General features: G+C 37.3%; 1 protein-coding gene across 5 annotated transcripts in view; it reads right to left on the bottom strand.

Annotated features, from left to right (window-relative positions):
* GXYLT1 (glucoside xylosyltransferase 1) overlaps positions 1-21,631 on the bottom strand; it is a 56,988-nt gene that overhangs the window by 13,895 nt on the left and 21,462 nt on the right. For 4 of the 5 annotated variants that reach the window (XM_004384580.2, XM_023738866.1, XM_004384581.2 and 1 more), the window contains 4 exons: positions 18,654-18,779; positions 14,676-14,927; positions 5,634-5,757; positions 5,205-5,377 (listed from right to left, as the gene is read on the bottom strand). In XM_004384580.2, the coding sequence (XP_004384637.1) occupies positions 5,205-5,377; positions 5,634-5,757; positions 14,676-14,927; positions 18,654-18,779 (675 nt within the window). The remainder of the gene's footprint in view (positions 1-5,204; positions 5,378-5,633; positions 5,758-14,675; positions 14,928-18,653; positions 18,780-21,631) is intronic. The other variant, XM_023738868.1, reaches the window with a different exon arrangement.

Here is a 21,631-nt window from a genome sequence, read left to right as displayed (position 1 = left end):
CCTTTTTTAAAAAAAAAAAAAAAAAATTGCATTACGTAAGCATTTTTTAAAAAGGCCCGCATAGCAAAAAAAAAAAAAAAAAAAAAAAACTACACAAAGTCAAATTGGGAGAAATTATTTAAGACATGTATCACAGACAAAGGACTAATATTTCTTCTTTTTTTTTTTATTGTTGTAGTTTAAGTGAAAGTTTACAATTCAAGTTAGTCTCTCATACAAAAACTTAAACATTATTATGCAACCCCAATTGCCCTCCCTATACTGTGACAACACCCACCCACCTTCCACCCAATTTCCCGTGTCCATTCAACCAGCTCCTAACCCTCTCTGCCCTCTCATCTCACCTCCAGACAGGAGCTGCCCATTTAGTCTCACGTATCTACTTGAGCTAAGAAGCACGCTCTTCACGAGTATCATTTTATGTCCTACAGTCCACTCTAATCTTCTTCATCTGAAGAGTTGGCCTTGGGAATGGTTTTAGTTCTGGGTTGACAGAGTCCGGGGGCCGTGTCTTCTGGGGATCCTGCAGTCTCAGTCAGATCATTTAGTCTGGTCTTTTTACTAGAATATGAGTTCTGCATCCCACCTTTCTCCTGTTCCATCAGGGACTCTGTTGTGTTCCCTGTCAGGGTGGTCACTGTGGTAGCCAGGCACCATCTAGTTCTTCTGGTCTCAGGCTGACAAAGTGTCTGGTCTATGTGGCCCTGTCTGTCTCTTGGGTTAATGCTTTCCTCGTGTCTTCGGTGTTCTTCACTCTCCTTTACTCCAGGTGGCTGGGACCAATTGATGCATCTTAGATGGCTGCTTGCTAGCTTTTAAGACCCCAAACACCACTCACCAAAGTGGGATGCAGAACATTTTCTTAATAAACTTTGTTATGCCAATTGACCTAGATGTCCCCTGAAAGCAGGGTCTCCACAACCTTGCCCCTGCTACTCTATCCCTCAAGGTGTTTGGCTGTATTCAGGAAACTTCTTAGCTTTGGTTTAGTCCATGTCTTAGTCATCTAGTGCTGCTGTAACAGAAATACCACAAGTGGATGGTTTTAACGAAGAGAAATTTATTTCCTCACAGTCAGAGTAGGCTAAAAGTCCAAATTCAGGGCGTCAGCTCCAGGGGAAGGGTTTTTCTCTCTGTCGGCCTTCTCTTTGGTGTTCTCCTGGACTAGGAGCTTCTTTGTGCAGGAACCTCGGTCCAAAGGAAGCACTCTGCTCCCGGCACTGCTTTCTTGATAGTATGAGGTCCCGTTGTCTCACTGCTCACTTCTCTCTTTTATATCTCAAGAAATTGCCTCAGGACACAATCCACTCTTGTAGATCCAGTCCTGCCTTACTAACACAACTGCCACCCATCTTCCCTCACTTACATCATAGAGGCAGGATTTACAACATATAGGAAAATCACACAGTACCAGGAATCATGGCCCAGCCAAACTGATACACACATTTTTGGGGGGACATAATTCAAACCATGACAGTCCAGTTGTGCTGACTTCCCCTGTAGTGTGTGCTGTCCTTCCCTTCACCTAAGGTAATTCTTGCCTACTGTCTAGTTAGTGAATAACCCTCACCTTCCCTCCCCACCCTCATAACCATCAAAGAATGTTTTCTTCTGTGTTTCAACCTTTTCTTGAGTTCTTACAATCGTGGTCTTATACAGTATTTGTCCTTCTGTGACTGACTAAATTCACTCAGCATAATGCCCTCCAGATTCCTCCATGTTATAAGATGTTTCACGGCTTCATCGTTGTTCTTTATCGTTGCATAGTATTCCATTGTGTGAATATACCATAATTTGTTTATCCATTCGTCCATCTTTTTGCTATCATGCACAGTGCTGCCATGAACATGGGTGTGCATATATCTATTCGCGCAATGGCTCTTATTTCTCTAGAATACATTCCAAGGAGCGGGATTGCTGGATCGTATGGTACTTTTATTTCTAGCTTTTTAAGGGAGCGCCAAATCGATTTCCAAAGTGGTTGTACCATTTTACATTCCCACCAACAGTGTGTAAGTGTAAAGAACTAATATTTCTAATATACAAAGAACTTTTGAAAATTAAGGTGGGGATAACAAAGACCAAAAATGTCTCATGGTTATGGCTGCACAACTCTGTAAATATACTAAAAACCACTGAATCGTATGCTTTCAAAATGAGTGAACTCTGTGCTGTATAAATTATATCTCAATAAGGTGGTTATTTTCAAATCTACCCAGAGGTGCCTCAGAAGAAAGGTCTGGCCCTCTACTTCTGAAAAATCAGCCACTGAAAACCCTATGAAGCATGGCTCTACTCTGACACACACAGGATCGCCATGGGTCGGAACGGACTCAGTGGGAATTGGTTTTGGTTTATGAAAGAACAGGCAAAAGACTTTAAAGAAAATTCACCAAAAAGATATTAAAATGCCCCTTAAATATACAAAAAGATGTTCAAGTTCACTCTTAATAACAGGAATGCAAATCAAAACTACACTAAGATTCCATTTCTCACCCATCAGATTGGTAAGGCTGTGGGAAATAGGCCTTCTAATAAATTGTTGGCAGGAATGCAAAATGGCACAATTCCTACGTAAGGGAAACTACATAAGCATTTACCCAATAGGCCCACTTCTAGAAATCTACCCTAAAACAAACAAAAGACAGTTGCCATGAGTTGATTCCGCCTCATGGCGACCTATGTGTTTCAGAGTGGAACTGCCCTCTGCAGGGTTTTCATGGCTTCAACCTTGCGAAAGCAGATTGCCACACCTTTCTTCTTGACACCTCTGGGTGGGTTTGAACCGCCAACCTTTCACTTAACAGTCCAGCACTTAACCATTTGCACCACCTAGGGATTCCTAACCCAAAGATACGTCTCTGAAAATACATATAGCAAAGTTACTCATTGCAGCATCATTGATAATTCAAAATATTGGAAACTACTGAAATGTCCAAACACAAAGAGACTGGTTGAATAAATGCTGGTACACCACAAAATCATCACACAGCAGTAAAGATGAGCTATCTATAAACACATGGATTTCTAGAATATTTTAAGTGCAAAAAGCAAAGAGCAAAAGAATACATACAGTATATTTTGTGTAAGAAAAGAAAAATTACAAATAATGCATCTACCTGCTCATGTTACAGTAAGAAACACAGGAAGGACAACAACCAGAAAACAATGCAGTTGGTACCCTACAGGCCAGGGAGGAGGGGTGCAGTGGAAAGGATAGGGGAAGCAGCAACACTTCTGTGTGAACCATTACATGGTTTTGACTTTTTAAAGTATATTAATATTCTGTTGTTGTTGTTAGTTGCTGCTGAGTGGATTCTGACTCGTGGTAACCCCACGTGTGCAGAGAACTGCTCCACAGAGTTTTCAAGCCTTACATTTCAGAAGCAAATCTACCGGTTCGTCTTCCGAGGTGCCTCTGGGTGGGTTCGAACTGCCAACCTTTTGGCTAGTAGTGAAGTGCTTCATCATTTTGCACCACCCAGGGACTCTGCTTTTAATATTGTACGTATTCAAAAAATAAAATTAAATCAACAAGAAAAGAAAGAAGAAACAAATAAAGCTAAAAGCCTACTGAAAGAAATGAACCCATTTATATTTCAAATGAATAAAATAACCACATTGAAGGGAAGGAGAAAAAAACAACTAATCAAAGTAATTTCTGAACACAGTATTGAGTATACACCCTCAGTCTTGGGGCAAGGGAGGAGAGAGGGCAAGAACTGGAAGCAAATCCTGAATTCTTACTACCAAATTGTGGTTAATCGGAAGGAGAAACGGATAGGAGATAATGATATGAATGAAGAATTTCTGGAATTATTTTAAGTGTATTTTAGGATTAAGTAAATGAGGAAATGTTTATGGTAGGATTCTAACTGTAGAAGAAAAGGAGAGAAAAACACAGAGGAGCAGAAGGCTAGAAAGACAGACTGAAACTGGAGGCCTCAGGGTAAACACATGATTTTATGTATGTGTGTTTATTATTTCCTAGCTCTGTCCCTGAACAGCCCTAGAAGTAAAATCACTCTCGTAGCAATAAGCACATCTACCACTTAGAGTCTACTGAAAGGAACCAAGGCTCTCTGGAGAAATGGCTGACTTAAGGGCTAGGGTAGGGAAGGTACAAGATGAGTTTAGAACATATTGCTCAGAAAGAAAGTAAGGAAATACTCCAAAAGAATGATAGGGACATGTCAAAAGGGCACAAAAGGTAGTCAAAAGGGGCTCCCCCTGGCCAAATTGGGAACAACTTTAGCATCACCATAATTAAAAGAGAATGAATTAAAAATCATAAACAAAAATACAGCAATGAGTTCAAACCGGTAACAGATACATATATCGGCAAGAATGAAGGGCTCTTCCTTACAGTAGAATACTGAGTGCCAAATGATATATGTGAGGTTCTAGAGTTGGACGGTCTTCAATTTGCAACTACCATAGTAAAGACTGGGTTTAGCAAGAATTATCAACGGACGCTAAATCTAGGAGGGAAATTCTGATGAGGTGCAGGATATTTGCATGGTGTTGAAGAGTCTCCCCACAGACTGCTTACGAGAGGAAAAATAACTATACAGTGGGGAAATTAGATAACATTTTGACTGGGAGCTCAAAATCATCACCACCACTGAGGGGCAGATACACAAGGTACCTATGAACGTGATACCCAGAGAGAGACACACCATCACTGATACAGTATTCCGACCAGGAATGCATAACATGAGCCCAATCGTAAGGCAACATCAAACAAGCCAGAATAAAGAACAAAAAGGGAGGGGGGCCACTATTGCCCAAAAATGTCAATGTTATAAAAGACAAAGAAAGGCTAAGAAACCATTCTAGATCAAAGGAGACTAAAAAGACATGGACGGTAGATTAAAGTACTGTTATCAACATTAAATTTCCCATGGTTGATATCCATACTGTGGTTAAGAAAAGAATGCCCCTGTTCTTAGGAGACACTGAAGTTTTTAGGGGTAAAAGGGCATGAAGGATGCAAATTACACTCCAATGATCCAGGAAAAAGAAAACAACGTGTGTATATACACTGAGAATCAGAAATAATGCGAATAGTATAAAATGTTAGTAACTGATGAACCTAGGTAGATGATACTTGCAAATTCTTTGTACTATTCTTTCAAGTTCTCTGAAGGCTTGCAAGTATTTCCAAATAAAAGGTGTAAAACATAAAAAAAGCAAACGCTTACATTTCTCAGTGCTTCATAAACAGCTCTAAATGCTGGTTGCTTATCATCATGGTAAACACCTCTGTTCCCATGAAGAATAAAGATTCCTTCTTCTTCTGCTTCTTGGCAATTGCTTCCATATATACAATGATCTGGTCGATAATTCCATTGACATGGAAAAACAAAGAGGCTTTCTATGTAAAGAAAGAGAAAAAAATGAAGCAAATTCTTTTAATTCCTCAGAAATAACATTTTGCCAAAATAATGAAAATGATGCTTGGCATTTAAATCTCTTCCAACTAAATCACATTCAGGAAAGGTTTTATTCTATCTTAAACATGAATGGTGACAATTAATACATGCCAAAACCAAAAAGTGCTTCTTCATTTCTGACTAAATACTGTTTGTCATTTTTTTAATGCAGAGGATAAAAGGAAAATAAATGATTACCTGGATTATGAAAAAATATGATATTCAGTAAATCTTGGTCGCCCCACGTGATGTTCAGTTTGTATTTTTTAAGCAATGGCATGAGCATATCTCCCCATCGCAGGCGTGCAGCTGTCATATCATTCTGTTGAAAAATACAATAAAATGATTCACAGACTTCCAGGTTTAAAATGGCAGCATAAAGGCAGGTCCCCATTGGTCCCTTAACAATCACCGTGCAATTCCTTTTGTTAGAAAACCGGACACATGTGACCCTACATATGAGGAAGCCTGTCCAGTAGGAGCGGGAAAGACACCAAAAGAAGACACCTGCAACCACAGGCAGAAGTGATGCAACTAATAGAAGTCAGGAGAGAAAGGGACGTGAAATCAGAGGTAGTGAAGCACTATGGCCGTGACATCTCTGGTGTAGTGGTTAAGAGCTCAGCTGCTACCCAAAAGGTCAATAGTTCAAATCCATCAGCCACTCCTTGGAAACCCTATGGGCCAATTCTACTCTGTCCTATAGAGTCTCTATGAGTCGGAACCAACTTGACTGCCCCGACAACATGTCAGAGTTAAGAGGCCCTGGTGGCACAGTGGTTAAGGGCTATGGCTGCTAACCAAAAGGTCAGCAGTTTGAATCCACCATCTGCTCCCTGAAAACCCTATAGGACAGCTCTACTCTGTCCTGCAGGGTTGCTATGAGTCGGAACCAACTCAATGGCACCTAACAACAACAACAAAATTGTAGTTAAGGAGCCCTCCTGGTACAGAGGTTAAGAGCTACAGCTGCTAACCAAAAGGTCGGCAGTTCGAATCCACCAGCTGCTTCTTGGAAACCCTATGGGGCAGTTCAAACTGTCGTATAAGGGTTGCTATGAGTCGGAATCAACTCGACGGCAACGGGTTGGGTTGCGAGTTATGTCAGATTTAAATATTAAACCTGTTAATGTATAAATAGTGTTTAAAGCAGTACCTGATACATGCTACATGTTGCTGTTGTTGTACCGCGTCAAGTCAATTCTCATAGTGACCCTATGTGACTGACACAGCACAACTGCCCCATAGGGTGTCCTAGGCTGTAATCTCCAAGGGAGCAGATTTCCAGGTCTTTTCTCCCGCAGGGCCACCTGGGGGTTCAAACCATTGACCTTTTGGCTAGCAGCTGAGTGCTTTACCATTGTGCTACTAGGGGTCCTTATATGGTACATCCCACTGCCATCGAGTCGATTCCAACTCATAGCGACCCTACAGGACAGAGCAGAACTGTCCTATAGGGTTTCCAAGGCTGGAAATCTTTACAAAAGCAGACTGCCACATCTTTCTCCCGAGGAGCGGATGGTGGGTTTGAACCACTAACCTTTCAGTTAGCAGGTGAGCATTTAACCAGTCTGCCACCATGGCTCCTTATATGGTACATACTCAGTGCTAATTACTGTCACCACCATCACTATTATTCTTAGACTGATTTGCTAATCTATTATAATTGGTGGTCTAAAGGGATCATCTGAAATTGATAATCAAGTAAAAAAGATCTATACATATAAAGGTAAACAAAAAACAGTATGCTAGGCAAAAACCAGGTCATAGAGGGACAGAGGGGAGAACGAAGAGTACGTAAGTAGAAATGCATTTATTTTGTGTCTGTTTACAGTACATAATTCTCACGGAGAACTGGCCTCTTTATAATGTTGGATTTACCTATCCAGAAACATGGCATGCCTTTAAAGTCTTCATATGTCCTCTCATTAACATTTCAAAGATTTTTTCATATATATCTTGCCAATTTCTTTGAAGTCTGTTCCTAGGTATATTACCTGTTTTGTTAATATTTTAACTCTGGTCTTCCATTATATCTTCTAAAGAGTTGCCATTTGCACATTATAAAATTCAAACAAGGGACTCCATAAAGAGGCAAAGTTAGGGAAAATTACTGGGTCAAGCTTACCAGGATGTATGCAGTCCCACAAACTCTCATCATCCCACAGAAAGGTGAGTTTGGGCCGAGCATGGTTGGAAGCATTGTAGGTTGTGGTCCAGGAAAGGGACCCTGATCCCCTGCTGCCACTCATACTTATACAAGGTTGAGAGGAGGGAGGGGTTCATCCAACCCATTCTGAAGATTTCAAGCTTTGCTATTCAGAATCACAACCTTGCTAGCAAGAGGACCGTCATATACTTGGGTGTCAGTTACCTGGGAAGTTTGCAGACCAACACTGTTTTCAGCAGAAGGCCCTACAATGCTACTAAAGAAAGAACTCCTGGGGTAAGCCAGCTGACAAACTGGTTTGTCCCTCCTTAGTAATGATAACTGCAATTTTTTACTCAGCCACATTAACATATATTCTTACTGTTTATTGTAGTTTTCAACAGATTCTTTTGAGTTTTCCAGGTATAGAGACATGTCAATCATACATAATGATAATTTTATCTCCTGCTATCTAATTTTAGTATCTGTTATTTCTTTCACTTGTCTAATTTGGGGGCTTGTTATCCCTCCACACTGAGAACCACTGATATTATATAATAACTATGGCAAGAGACAGCCTTGTCTTGTTTTAATTTGAATGCTTCTACTGTTTCCCCTTTAAGCACAATGCTACCTTCAGAGCTGAAATAAACATGTTATATTAATTAATGACCCACTAATTTGTATTTATGCTTCTTTCATGATCAAAAATGGATACTGAAGTTCACCAGGTGCCTTTTAAGTATCTATGGAGATGCTTATAGCTTGTTATTTAAAAACATAAAGTCAAATACTGTCTGGATAATGCAAATCTGGGGTGAGAAGGAGTGGAGTTGAATATATTATAAGACCTGTAGACCTATGTGATGCTTTAAACTATCAAGACTATAAACCAGAGCCACTCAGTGCTTCCCAGAGTGTGCCAACCCATGAATTTTTTTATCAGTCCTTAGCAAAATCAAGCATGGAAATTATGAGGATTTCAAAACTTTTCAAGCATTTCAACAGATTAATTTTACACCTGTTTAAGATATTTTCTAGTAATTTCATGTTTTCTAACAGTATTGACTCATGACAGATTGGAAATTAAAAACAAGCTTGGCAGTTTGAACCCACCCAGTGGCTCCACGGACGAAAGACCTGGCAATCTGCTCCCATAAAGATTATAGCCTAGAAAATCTTATGTGTAGGGCAGTTCTACTCTGTCACATTGTCGTTATGAGTAAAAATCCACTCAATGGCACCTAACAACAACAACATAATTGTATTACTCTTGGGTAAAATTTCTCAGAATGGAATAAACAACACAGTAATTATAAAATAATCAGAAATAACAACAACAGTTAACAAAAATTCTGGAAAATAACTGAACCAGGTTTTGTTGCTATTGTTGTGTGCTGTCGAGTCGATTACAACTCATACCCTGTAAGACAGAGTAGAACTGCCCCATACGGTTTCCAAGGCTGTGATCTTTATGCAAGCAGACCATCACATCTTCCTCCCACAGAGTGGCTGGTGGGTTCGAACAGCCAACTTTTGGTTAGCAGCAGAGCACTTAACCACTGAACCACCAAGGCTCCTTGACCCAAGGTTTACTTAATAATAAGAAAACACTTTATTGGATAATGACTCTTTGAATTAAGTCACTGAGCATGTTAACTAAATGTTCTTAGGATCTGAAAAGGAAAATTTAAATTGTACACAAAGACCAGCAACACATTCAACACATAGAACTGGTGAGGTCCCTTATTCAGTGGAGCCCTGACTATGTTCAAGTCTTCATCAAAATATATCTATTCAAAGAAAAAGCAATGAATGATCAAATTACAAGGTCCGATGCTGCCATAAGAAAAAAAAGAGAAAAAAACTTATATAACTTAAAGGAAAGCCCTACTAGAAAAATACTGGACAAGAAGCAATAACACTGGTATTATTTGCTAATGATATAATCTAGAAAATCCAAGACAACCAGTGAAAAAGAGAAAATAGTTTAATAAAGAGGCATTATATAGAATATTTCAAGTCAATAAGCAGCAGAAAAGCAACCAAACAGAGACATGGGCAAAGGATATGGAAAACCATTCAAAAAAGAGGAAAGAGAAACGGCTACTAAATATATAAAAAGATTTTCAACCATTAGAATATAGTCAAGAAAATACAAAGTAAAATATGAAATATTTTTCAGCCGTATAACTACACATCCATACTAGTACATACAAATAATAAAATCAAATTATCCATTCTCCACAATATCATACAAACATTAAAAATACTGTGGTAGATTATGTGTACTGACATAAAAATCAGCTAACTATATATTTATAAAGTGAAAAAAGCAGGCTGAAGATGTGTAAAAGAATCATACATATAAGTGCTAATATATATACCTGTTTTCAAAATTAATTTTTAAAAGGGTCTAAGGAATATATAGCAAAGCTTATCGTGGTCACTCTGGGCAAAGGGATGAGACTGAAGAGAGTGATGTGTAAAGGGTAGACTTGTTTTTCTACTCTATATACTATGAATTGTTTGATTTTTTTATAAGAATACATTTAAAAAATTTTTAAAACAGAAAAGTATGGTTCTAATTTACTTATTTTAGCAAATCTATCATCAAAATGCATATGCATTAAGAGCAATTAGTTTCATTTTTAGAATTATTTTTGCTTTTGAGAACTGATGGACTCGTCATTAACAGCCTATCCTATACATCAACATACAATTTACAGGTGGATACTCTGGTGCATATAGTTAACACATTCTGAAAGGAAGCTGAAAAGAAGTTCAAGTCCATCCAAAAGCTCCTCGGAAGAAAGGTCTACCATGTTTTTACACAAGTAATGCATGCCTTCTACTATTTGTTTGCCAACCATGCCCTCCCCCTGGGGGGTATTTCTGCAAGTGTACGATGCTAATTCTTTTCTACTAGCAACATGTAAAAAAAAAAAAATGGCACAGCGGCACTTATGAAAATACCTCGCGGTGGGCACGGTTGGCAAACAAATGTAGAAGGTGGACGTTATTCGCGTAAAAATATGATACTCTGACACATGCAGTCGCCATGGGTCACAATCGACTCAGAGGCAGCTGGTATTCACATCAGGCTCCAACAATGTTAGAGAAACTGGGAACTCATCAATTCCCAAAGATTAATCATTACACTGTGAAAAGCTCTACCCCTTTTGGTAAGCTGTTCATTAATATTATCCTGCTCTCATGAGCTATCTACTGTATTTTTACACAAATAATGCACGCCTCCTACATTTGTTTGCCAACTGCTCCCTCCCCTCACAAAGCAGTTTCATAAGCAAGCTATGCTAATTTTTTACAACCATATGTAAAAAAAAATGGTATAGCAGTACTTACAAAAATACCTCACAGGAAGAGCGAACGGCTGGCAAATAAACATAGAAGGCACATGTTATTTGCGTAAAAATACGAAACGTAACACAATAAAAGTCCTCCATTACATACATGTTTCAAATATGTGAAAAAACCATCATATCCACCTCAAGCGAAATGTTCTCTTTTTCAATATTTTTGAATAATTCATCAGTAGCATGATTTCCGAAACTTTCATTCAAACTGTCCTTTGCTAGTAATTATCCACTGAGTTGCTACTATATGCTGGACACCATGATAAACATTCTGAATACAAAGCTGTACAGAAGACATACCCTGTTCTCAGCAGATGGAGGAAATAGACAAGAAATACTTTAGAAAGCAATATATGGCAGGACATGAACAGGGTACAATAAATATACAATGAAAGAATTCTTAGGACACCTTATTTACATTCTTTTGTTTTTCTCTAATAAATAGAAAAAAAGGTTAAGAAATAACCTAAGAGGGATTTAACACTGTAAATACAATCATAATACACAAGACAAAGTAATAGCTTAACCAACTTTATATCACTGTCTATTAAGTATTATGAGATATAAAGAACCAAAAGTAGAATTTTTACTATTTTTAGTTTTTTAATACATATAACACATCAGGTCTGAATTGAACAGTCATAAATGGTAGAGACTGTGTGACAGCAAAGCAAATCTTTATAAGAAGTCTTTCAATGGGAGCAGCAGGGTGAAGGGATTATGGCGACACTATCTCAGAGACCAAACCTGTCTTTCTTCGCCCTATGCTCTCAGAAGATGTTTTAAAGGTATAGTTTCATAAGACTCAGGTTAGAATAAAAATTTATAATATCAAATCATTATATTTTAGAACAAATGAAATTAAGAATTTAAAATACGACCTTTATCCTAAATTGGTAGTCTTGTACCTTTCATGTGGTAAGAACAATGGGACAGCATGCACGGATCAGTATGAAACAGTTTGGAAAGTGATTACAAGTAATTCAGGTATATCACTCGAGATCTAAAATTTAAGATGTGAGCCAGAAATTGTAGAAATACTAGGAAAAAAACACGGCAATATTTGCTACAGATATATTGGAAAATAATCAGGAAAAATAAAGATCGATCTATGAGAAAAGGAGCTAAAAATCAATAATTTTTGTAGAAACAGCTCAGCATTTATAAATATAACAACAAGAAAGCAAGGCACAAAAGATTAGACAGGCCCATAAAACAAACAATACACATAGTTCAACCATGTATACGAGACTAAATGGGCACACCAGCCCAGGGGCAAGGACGAGAAGGCAGGAGGGGACAGGAAAGCTGGACGAATGGAAATAGGGAACCCAAGGTCAAGAAGGGGAGAGTGCTGACACATTGCGGGGTTGACAACCAATGCCACAAAACGGTATGTGTACTAATTGTTTAATGAGAAACTAATTTGCTCTGTAAACATTCATCTAAAGTACAATTAAAAAAAAAAAGAAAACAAAGCAAATCTGAGTGTGTTCTCACTGGGCAAGAATAGGTTGTTTGTAACAAAGGGATAGTAGTTGTGCAGTAAATTATACCTACTAAATTAATACACAATCAATCCTCTCATAGTTTTTTCAATAAAGTCATTAATGAACAGAAGAAAACAAAAGTTTGAAAATTCAGAAATCACTACAACCCTCATACCTACATTTCTAGCTGGCTTTGAACATGCCACAGCAAAAAGAAAAGGGGAGAGGGAGAAAGTGTTAAAGTATTTAAAAATTACATTTATATAAGTAAAGGGGAAGTAAAAAAATAATGGCATATTTGAGCTGTATAGCCATATTTAGAATTTTTTTAAAAAATCAAACAATGGTGCTATGCTAAACTATCTCTAAGGTCCTCTGCAACACTAAAGTTCTCATAATTCTGTGAATTACAAATGCAGACTTATTAAGAAGTCACATTATTCCTTAGCAGATAATCTTACAGCACCATCTTCTGGTATAAAATTACTGTGCACATTTTAACAATCAGAAAATGCTGAAAACTCACGTTATTGCAACTGTTGTATAAAACTTTATGGTACATGAAATTTAAAAATTCAAGATATAACAACAAATTAGCTAACTGAAAATACATGCTCATTGGTAAGCAAAAGCAGAGGTTATTCAGCACCAGTCACATTAACACATTCAGCTGTGAAAGACAAAACTGAACTGAAATCAAGATGTTGGAACGGTTCAGAAAATGGAAAGGCTAGAGACTAGATCTACTGAAGGATGATAGGTACAAGCTGTAAGACTTCTAAAGACTGAAAAGTCAGCATGGGTGGTGCTGGCTGCAGGTAGTACTCCTGCCTATAACAAACATAATAGGGAACAACTCTAAATGAGGCAAAGATTTCATCAGACTTTTTGAAAGGAGTAATAAATAATGGTGTATATTCTGTTCCACCAGAAGCCATGAGAAAAATATCTGACAAATATATACACATACAAATGTACACATATCCTCACATCATAAATACTGCTCCTTAAAGTTTAATTTAGTCCTAACTAGATATAAAGAGATAAACAGCAAGTCTGTGTCTATATTAAAAAAAAAAAAAAAAAAAAAACCAAACCCACTGCTGTCAAGTGGATTCCAACTCAAGCAGACCCTATAGGACATAGAAGAACTGCCCCACAAGGTTTCTAAGGAGCGGCTAGTGGATTCGAACTGCCGATCTTCTGGTTAGCAGTCATAGCTCTTAACCACTACGTCACCAGGGCTCCCTACATCCCTAGAGGGAAAGCCAATGGTGGGTGTTCCAGAAGTCACTGTTTTTAAAACTGCTTACTATGTGTCAGGCTCTGCGATAAGCATTTTAAACGGATTTCTTCTAATCCTAGTAACCTATGTGAGATAAGTCCATTTATTCTCTCCATTTTGCAGTTGAGAGAACTGAGGTTTGAAAGTTAACTGACTGACTAGCAGTTAAACAGTGCACAGGTGGCAGAGCCACACAATTAAAGCCAAACAGCTGACTCCTGAGCCACAGGGACTTAAACTTAACCACCTACAACCGTCTACCTGAAACTGATAAAAAGTACAACATAGTCATGGATTCAGAATGTGTATCCTGGGAATTTAAACAGCAACTGATGAGAGATAAGAAACATGCAGGAATTTTTTTTAAAGTTAACTTCCAATGGCACCAAAGTTATTAAACAGCCAACACTTAACTATGCCAGCCATTGTTTTAACTCATTTAACCCTCACAAAAATCCTATAAGGTAAGAAGTACTGTTGCCATCTCCATTTTAGAAATGAGAAAACTGAAGCTCAGAGATATTCAAAACTTATCCCTCAACAGAGTTACTGAGGTATCAGGGTTTGAACCAGGCCGAGTGGCTTCAGGGTCCATGCTCTTAACCAGCACTCTTTGTTGCCCACGAGATTCATCATACTTTAGATTCAAGTATTTATGGCTACATCACACAGTGACAAAATATGATTACTACTTTGAATGACAGTCTCGGGAGATGATGTTCACTACTTACCGCATTGTTATTTTACTCCATTTTAATGCCATCTTGTTTCACCTATCTACTGAATTATTCTACTAAGCAGAATATTAAGAACACACGTTTCATCAATTATTCCAGATAAAGGAAAATTCTTCACATTTCAATTAAGTCTTTAATCACACAAAACCAAATTGGAAGTCAATCACTTTACAGGAAAAAAGAGAAATGTTAACCAACTTACCTTGAAATACTTCCTTCTCATTCGAGTCATGTTCATCAGCATAACTCCAGAGTTTACTCCAGTTTTTCCGTAGTATGGATGTCTGGCAAAGCGATTATACCATCCTATCCGAGGTTCTTCATGCTCTGGTGCCATTGCAGCAATTTGTGTGGAATTAAATTTCTTTAGTAAAGACCAAATATCATCAATGGGTCGTAAAAAAAGGATATCAGTGTCGACATACAACAGTGAGTCAACTTCTTTCAGGATTAACTATGAAAAAAGATATTTAAATCACTAACTATAATTCATTTACTTAAATAAAACATAAGAGACTTTAAAATATACCTACAAGATAAGCTAATTCACATTGATTTTTAAAGTAATTTTTCTAAATCTGTCATTTTTTTACTACAGCATAAATAAAGATATGATCCTAATGAAACTTTTGGAGGAAGAAAAACCATAAAAACAAATTGAGAACAGAAACTCATTACTAACAATCAGGAAAATAAAAGTGATATCCTCAAAGATCAGGGAGGAAGTGTTTTTCATAATAGGAAATAACATTATTAACAAAGGTGAATTTATATTTTAAATCCTAATCTTCTAAGGTAAATACAGAAATAAACCAATACAAATGAAGACTTTCTGAACTTGTTCCCTTGGCCTGTGACACTATTGGCTGGAACCTTTACATCATTTTAGTCTCAACTAAAATGTCACCTCAACGGAGAAGCCTGTCCTTAAAAACTCAGCTAACAGCCCCTCTCACCCCAACACCCTCTTATCCTATAACCACGTTTTATTTTTTTTCCCAGCACTTACCACTACCTGACCTTATTTATGTTTATACATCTCTACTGTCCGTCAACCCTCAATACAATGCAAAGTATCTAAGGGCAGGGATTTTGTCTGATTTTTCACTGCTAACCCCCGTGCCTAGAATACTGCTTAGCACATAGTAGAGCTCAATACTAACACTAATAGCAAACATATGCACTGGGTATTATTATCTCCATTTTACAGATGAAGAGACTGAGGCACAGAGCATAACCAGAGTCACACAACTACTAAGTGACAGAGCTGGACCTCAGGCCATCTGGCTCCAGAGCCCATGCTCTTATTCCTATGCTTACTGCCTCTCAACAAATCAAACAGGTGCACTCAGCAAGGGCAAAGACAAGGCTTAAATCATGCCAGGGCTTTTGTCCAATCATTCCACTCAGCATGTGACAAAAGCATAGGATGAGGATTTCATTATCCCTTGTTTCTTCATTTTAACATGGTTTCTACATGTCTCTCACCATGTATATGAAGTGTGCAGAAGATTCCAGTACTTAAAGTATGCATTTTTCACACATATTCCCTAAACCAAAGCCAACTCCTTAATCTGATGCTCCTTTATAGAACAGCAGCATCAGCTGTAGCCACCTCTTCCAGTCTTGGAAGAAAGAATGGCTAAGCTGCACTATCTGAGAGATGTTCAATCTCCACGGGGATTTTCATGGGTAGTTTGTATTTCTGCCTTACCCACAAACTTTGGACTCCAACACCTGCAAATGTAAGTTTACCATCTATCACAGTTTTAGTAAAGAATATAATAAGAGCATAATCCTAATTCAGCTACTTTTTAAAGCTGCTACACCTCCTCCTACAGCTAATGTTAACCCATCATCTTAATGAGCAACCACTAGGCTGAAATCACTCCCGTCCCCTCTTAGTTCACTATCAGATGATTTAATATCAGACCAGGAAAATCTGATGGTTGACAGGAGAGCCTCAGTCGGGAAGGTTCACTTGCTTAAAGATCTCAATTAAAAGGGTGTATGTATACCACCACGGACCGCTGCGGAAGGACTCACAATAGAGGGTTCCAAACAGAGTTGCAAAAAAATGTAGAACAAAATTCTAACTCACAAAAAAAGACCAGACTTACTGGCCTGACAGAGATTGGAGAAACCCCGAGATTATGGCCCCCAGACACCCTTTTAGCTTAGTAATAAAGTCACTCCTGAGCTTCACCCTTCAGCCAAAGATTAGACAGGACCATAAAACAAAATGAGGCTAAAGGGGCACACCAGTCCAGGGGCAAGGACTAGAACGCAGGAGGGGACAGGAAAGCTGGTAATAAGGAACCCAAGGTTGAGAAGGGACAGTGTTGACATGTCGTAGGGTTGGTAACCAATGTCACAAAACAATATGTGTACTAACTGTTTAATGAGAAGTTTGTTACATAAACCTTCATCTAAAGTACAATTTAAAAAAGAAAGGGTACATGTATATGTCTGAGTGTGTCTGTTTTTGGGGGGAGTGAGGGGAGCTGTACTTAGTAACAACATTCTGCTTCTGCACCATGATACAGCCTTTGCTTACAAATTACTGTTATTTTTAGCAGACTAGGAAGATACTGCATAAAGCTTCAAGTTCAATGTTGGGAGCCACTATCAACTGGAGATTAGATACAAGGTTAAATAATAATCAGTTGTCAGTATTTTTCTATGGTTCCCTTTGGAGTATAAAAGAGTTAACATTAGTTATTTTCATCCAGCTATTTCAAATGAAGAGACACTCAGCAAAAAAGTTTATTATTCAGAAAAATAAAGCATCATTTTACTTAAATCTGGTTAAAAAAATACAGAAATAACAGTGAGGTATGAGGACAATTTGACAGGTTTCAAGGAGAAGTATTTAGAATTTAAATTCCATCTGGAATTTAAGTAGATTACATCATTAAATGATCTGGCAAATTTAATTTCACAACATCAACAACTAAACTTTTCAATAATGCAGAACAAAAGTAAAGAGAAATAGCCCTAACCTCAAGGTTTTCATTTAACACATTTTTCTGCATCTGTGTGATTACTTGTTCAATGTCTGCCTCCCCCATTAGACAATCAGTTCTAGGAGAACAAGAAACCTGTCTGTTCCGTTCATTCCTTCACAGTCAGCACTTCAGTACAGACACTTGGCACAAAACAGGCACTCAAATATTGTTTAAATAAATGTAATACTGCAGTAACTCAACATAAAAATGAAGAAAAAAATCATATAAAGCATACATGAAGTTTCTAAAACTTTTTAGGTTTTCCTCCAATTGTAATCTCTTATTTGTGTGCTTTTTATGACGGAAACGTTGAAGAAAATCCTAGGATTTATGGTTGGGATTATGTGTAGGAACAAAGATACAGGCTAGGAAGACTCAGCTATCAAAATTATAACTTAAATTTAAATCTTACTGACCTCCTGGATTCAGTAAACTGTATTCTTAATATGCTAAGAATTGCCTTAATCCACTTAATAATAATAACTGAAGGTTCTTTCTCATAATTCATATACTTTCCAGAAGCTTGTGAACTTCTTAAATTCAATTTTCCTACTACCATAACTATTTTAAACATTACAGTGGTCCTACCACTACTATGTACTTTGAAACTGAAGATGGAATCAACTTACAAAGAAAGAGGTAACCTTGCTTCTGAATCATATTTTGATGTTAAAAAATAGTAATAATAAGGGTTTAACACCATTCTAGAGAACACCACTAAAGAAGAGCACCACTGAGTAAGTGCCTCCTATCTTCTCTTTGAATTCACGTCTTAAATCTTGTGTCTAGGATAAACCATCAGTTAGAAAAGGTAAATGGGCTTATATAAAATGAAAATGGCTATTTAATGATGCAAACTACCTCATTTCTCAAATTATTTTTCTAAAATGAGCGCTGCAACTTGAAGGTGATACTTGGAATTAGACTTGGCTCCATTAAGATTTCAGTATTTCTATTCCTTCTTAGAGATAAAACAGTTCATAGCAACTAAATAAGTTAAAAGGTAACAATATAACAGTGGTTTTTATTGTAGTTTGGGGAGAAAATTTTTTTCTAATATTGTTCAAAAGGAAAATAGTACATGTATTTGCTTATTTAACCAGATTTATATGTAAAACTTCAGAAATCCATCTATGCAAAAGCAAGACTCAAGTAACAAGAAAAACACTTACTGGCAAGAATAATCTCTGGGAAGCACATGGTTTAAAGAGTTTTTTCCATTCCGCTGCATTCTCACTTGGAAAGGTTATTGGGTATAATGTATAATTAAATGTTTGTAGTAATAACCAGCTATTAAGCTAAAAAATATAAAAAATACAATAAGAATGAGGTTTAGATTTACTTCATTTTCAGTTTTCTCTCTAAAATAAGATTATGAAATGAAAAGAGCTAATAATTAAAATACTATACATTTTACATTACACAGTTAAGAGTTCTTTCTAACCATTTTCTTTGTATTTATTCACAATTTTGAAGTCACAATCATATGCCAGAAAGACTTCCTCATTTACAACTGAGGTACAGTGAAAGCCACCAGGATATCAATCACAAAATCAGAAAGCTAAAAGAGCCTTGAAATTGTTCCCCTACCTCAACTGTACCTGATATATATATCCTCTCAATTTCTAAACAAATTAAAAGCAGAAAAAATAAGCTCTAATATTTTTATTACCACAGTATATGTGATATAATGAAAAATGCTTACATTCAAAATTCAGACCAATGTGAAACCGACTGAAAAACACTTGTCCACCTCAATACAGTTTTAATTATGCACAGATATTCCAGAAAACAAAATATTCTGATAAATACATATCCAAAGCCAATTTTTAAAATTTCATTTAAAAAACAAAATAGATGTGAAATCTATAATGAACACATTTACTCTTTAATATCCTGAATGTGTCTCAAGATACTTAAATTGTTTCAAATTCAGTTTATGTACGACCCATCATGACACATAATTTGCTGATATGGCATAACTCAAAATGAGAAGAAACAGCTGATAACACCCATTAATAATCAGAACATGGAATGTATGAAGTATGAATCAAGGAAGATTGGAAGTTGTCAAAAATGAAATGGAATGCATAAAGATCAGTATCCTAGGCATTAGTGAGCTGAAATGGACTGGTATTGGGCATTTTGAATCAGACAACCATATGGCCTACTATCCTGGCAATGACAACCTGAAGAGGAATGGCATTGCATTCATTGTCAAAAAGAACATTTTCAGATCTATTCTGAAGTACAACGCTGTCAGTGGTAGGATAATATCCATAAACCTACAAAGAAGACCAGTTAATACGACCATTATTCAAATTTACACACCAACCACTAAGGCCAAAGATGAAGAAATTGAAGATTTTTATGAACGTCTGCAGTCTGAAATTAATCGAACATGAAATCAGGACACATTGATAATTGCTGGTGACTGGAATGTGAAAACTGGAATCAAAGAAGAAGGATCGGTAGTTGGAAAATATGGCCTTGGTGAAAGAAATGATGCCAGAGATCACATGAAAGAATTCTGCAAGATCAACAACTTCTTCATTGCAAATACCTTTTTTCAACACATAATTGGTGACTATACATGTGGACCTCACCAGATGAAATACACAGGAATCAAATCAACTACATCTGTGGAAAGAGACGATGGAAAAGCTCGACATCAGCTGTCAGAACAAGGCCAGAGACCAACTGTGGAACAGACCATCAACTGCTTACATGCAAGTTGAAGTTGAAGAAAATTAAAATAAGTCCACAAGAGCCAAAGAACGACCTTGAGTATATCCCACCTGAATTTAGAGACCATCTCAAAAATAGATTTGATGCATTGAACACTAACGACCAAAGACCAGAGGAGTTGTGAGATGACATCAAGGACATCATACATGAAGAAAGCAAGAGGTCATTAAAAAGACAGGAAAGAAAAGACGAAAATGGATGTCAGAAGAGACTCTGAAACTTGCTCTTTAATGTACAGTAACTAAGGCGAACGGAAGAAATGATGAAGTAGAAGAGCTGAACAGAAGGTTTCAAACAGCAGCTCAAGAAGATAAAGTATCATAATTAAATGTGCAAAGACCTGGAGTTAGAAAACCAAAAGGGAAGAACACACTCAGCATTTTTCAAGATAAACAACTGAAGAAAAAAAAATCAAGCCTCAAGTTGCAATACTGAAGGAATTCTATGGGCAAAATATTGAACAATGCAGGAAGCATCAAAAGAAGATGGAAGGAATACATAGTCACTATATCCAAAAGAACTGGTCGACATTCAGCGATTTCAGGAGGAAGCATTATGATCAAGAACTGATGGTACTGAAGGAAGAAGTCCAAACTGCACTGATGCCACTGGCGAAAACCAAGTCTCCAGGAACTGATGCAATACAAATTGAGATGTTTCAACAAATGGATGCAACGCTGGGAAGCACTCACTCATCTATGCCAAGAAATCTGGCAGACAGCTACCTGGCCAACTGACTGGAAGAGATCCATATTTGTGCCCATTCCAAAGAAAGGTAATCCAACAGAATATAGAAATTATAAAATAATATTATTACTATCACACGCAAGTAAAATTTTGCTGAAGATCATTCAAAAACGGCTGCAGCAGTACATCAACAAGGAACTGACAGAAATTGAAGAAGACATGGAATGAGGGATATCATTATTAATGTCAGATGGATCTTGCATGAAAGCAGAGAATGCCAGAAAGATATTTACCTGTGTTTTCTTGACTATGCAAAGGCGTTCGACTGTGTGGATGATAACAAATTATGGATAACAGTGCAAAGAATGAGAATTCCAGAACATTTACTTGTGATCATGTGGAATCTGTACATAGACCAAGAGGGGAACAGAACAAGGGGATACTGTGAAGTTTAAATTCAGGAAAGGTATGCATCAGGGTTGTATCCTTTCACCATATTTATTCAATCTGTATTCTGAGCAAATATTTCGAGAAGCTGGACTATATGAAAAATACAGCATCAGGACTGGAGGAGCACTCATTAACAACTGCAATATGCAGATGACACAATCTAGTTTGCAGAAAGGGAAGAGGACTTGAAGCACTTACTGATGAAGATCAAAGACTATGGCCTTCAGTATGGATTACACCTCAACATAAAGAAAACAAAAATCCT

Source organism: Trichechus manatus, unplaced genomic scaffold (genome assembly GCF_000243295.1).
Source record: "Trichechus manatus latirostris isolate Lorelei unplaced genomic scaffold, TriManLat1.0 scaffold00123, whole genome shotgun sequence".
Classification (NCBI taxonomy): Eukaryota; Metazoa; Chordata; class Mammalia; order Sirenia; family Trichechidae; genus Trichechus; species Trichechus manatus.
Note: the sequence above shows the minus strand (reverse complement) of the source record. Positions and strands in the feature narration are given on the sequence as shown.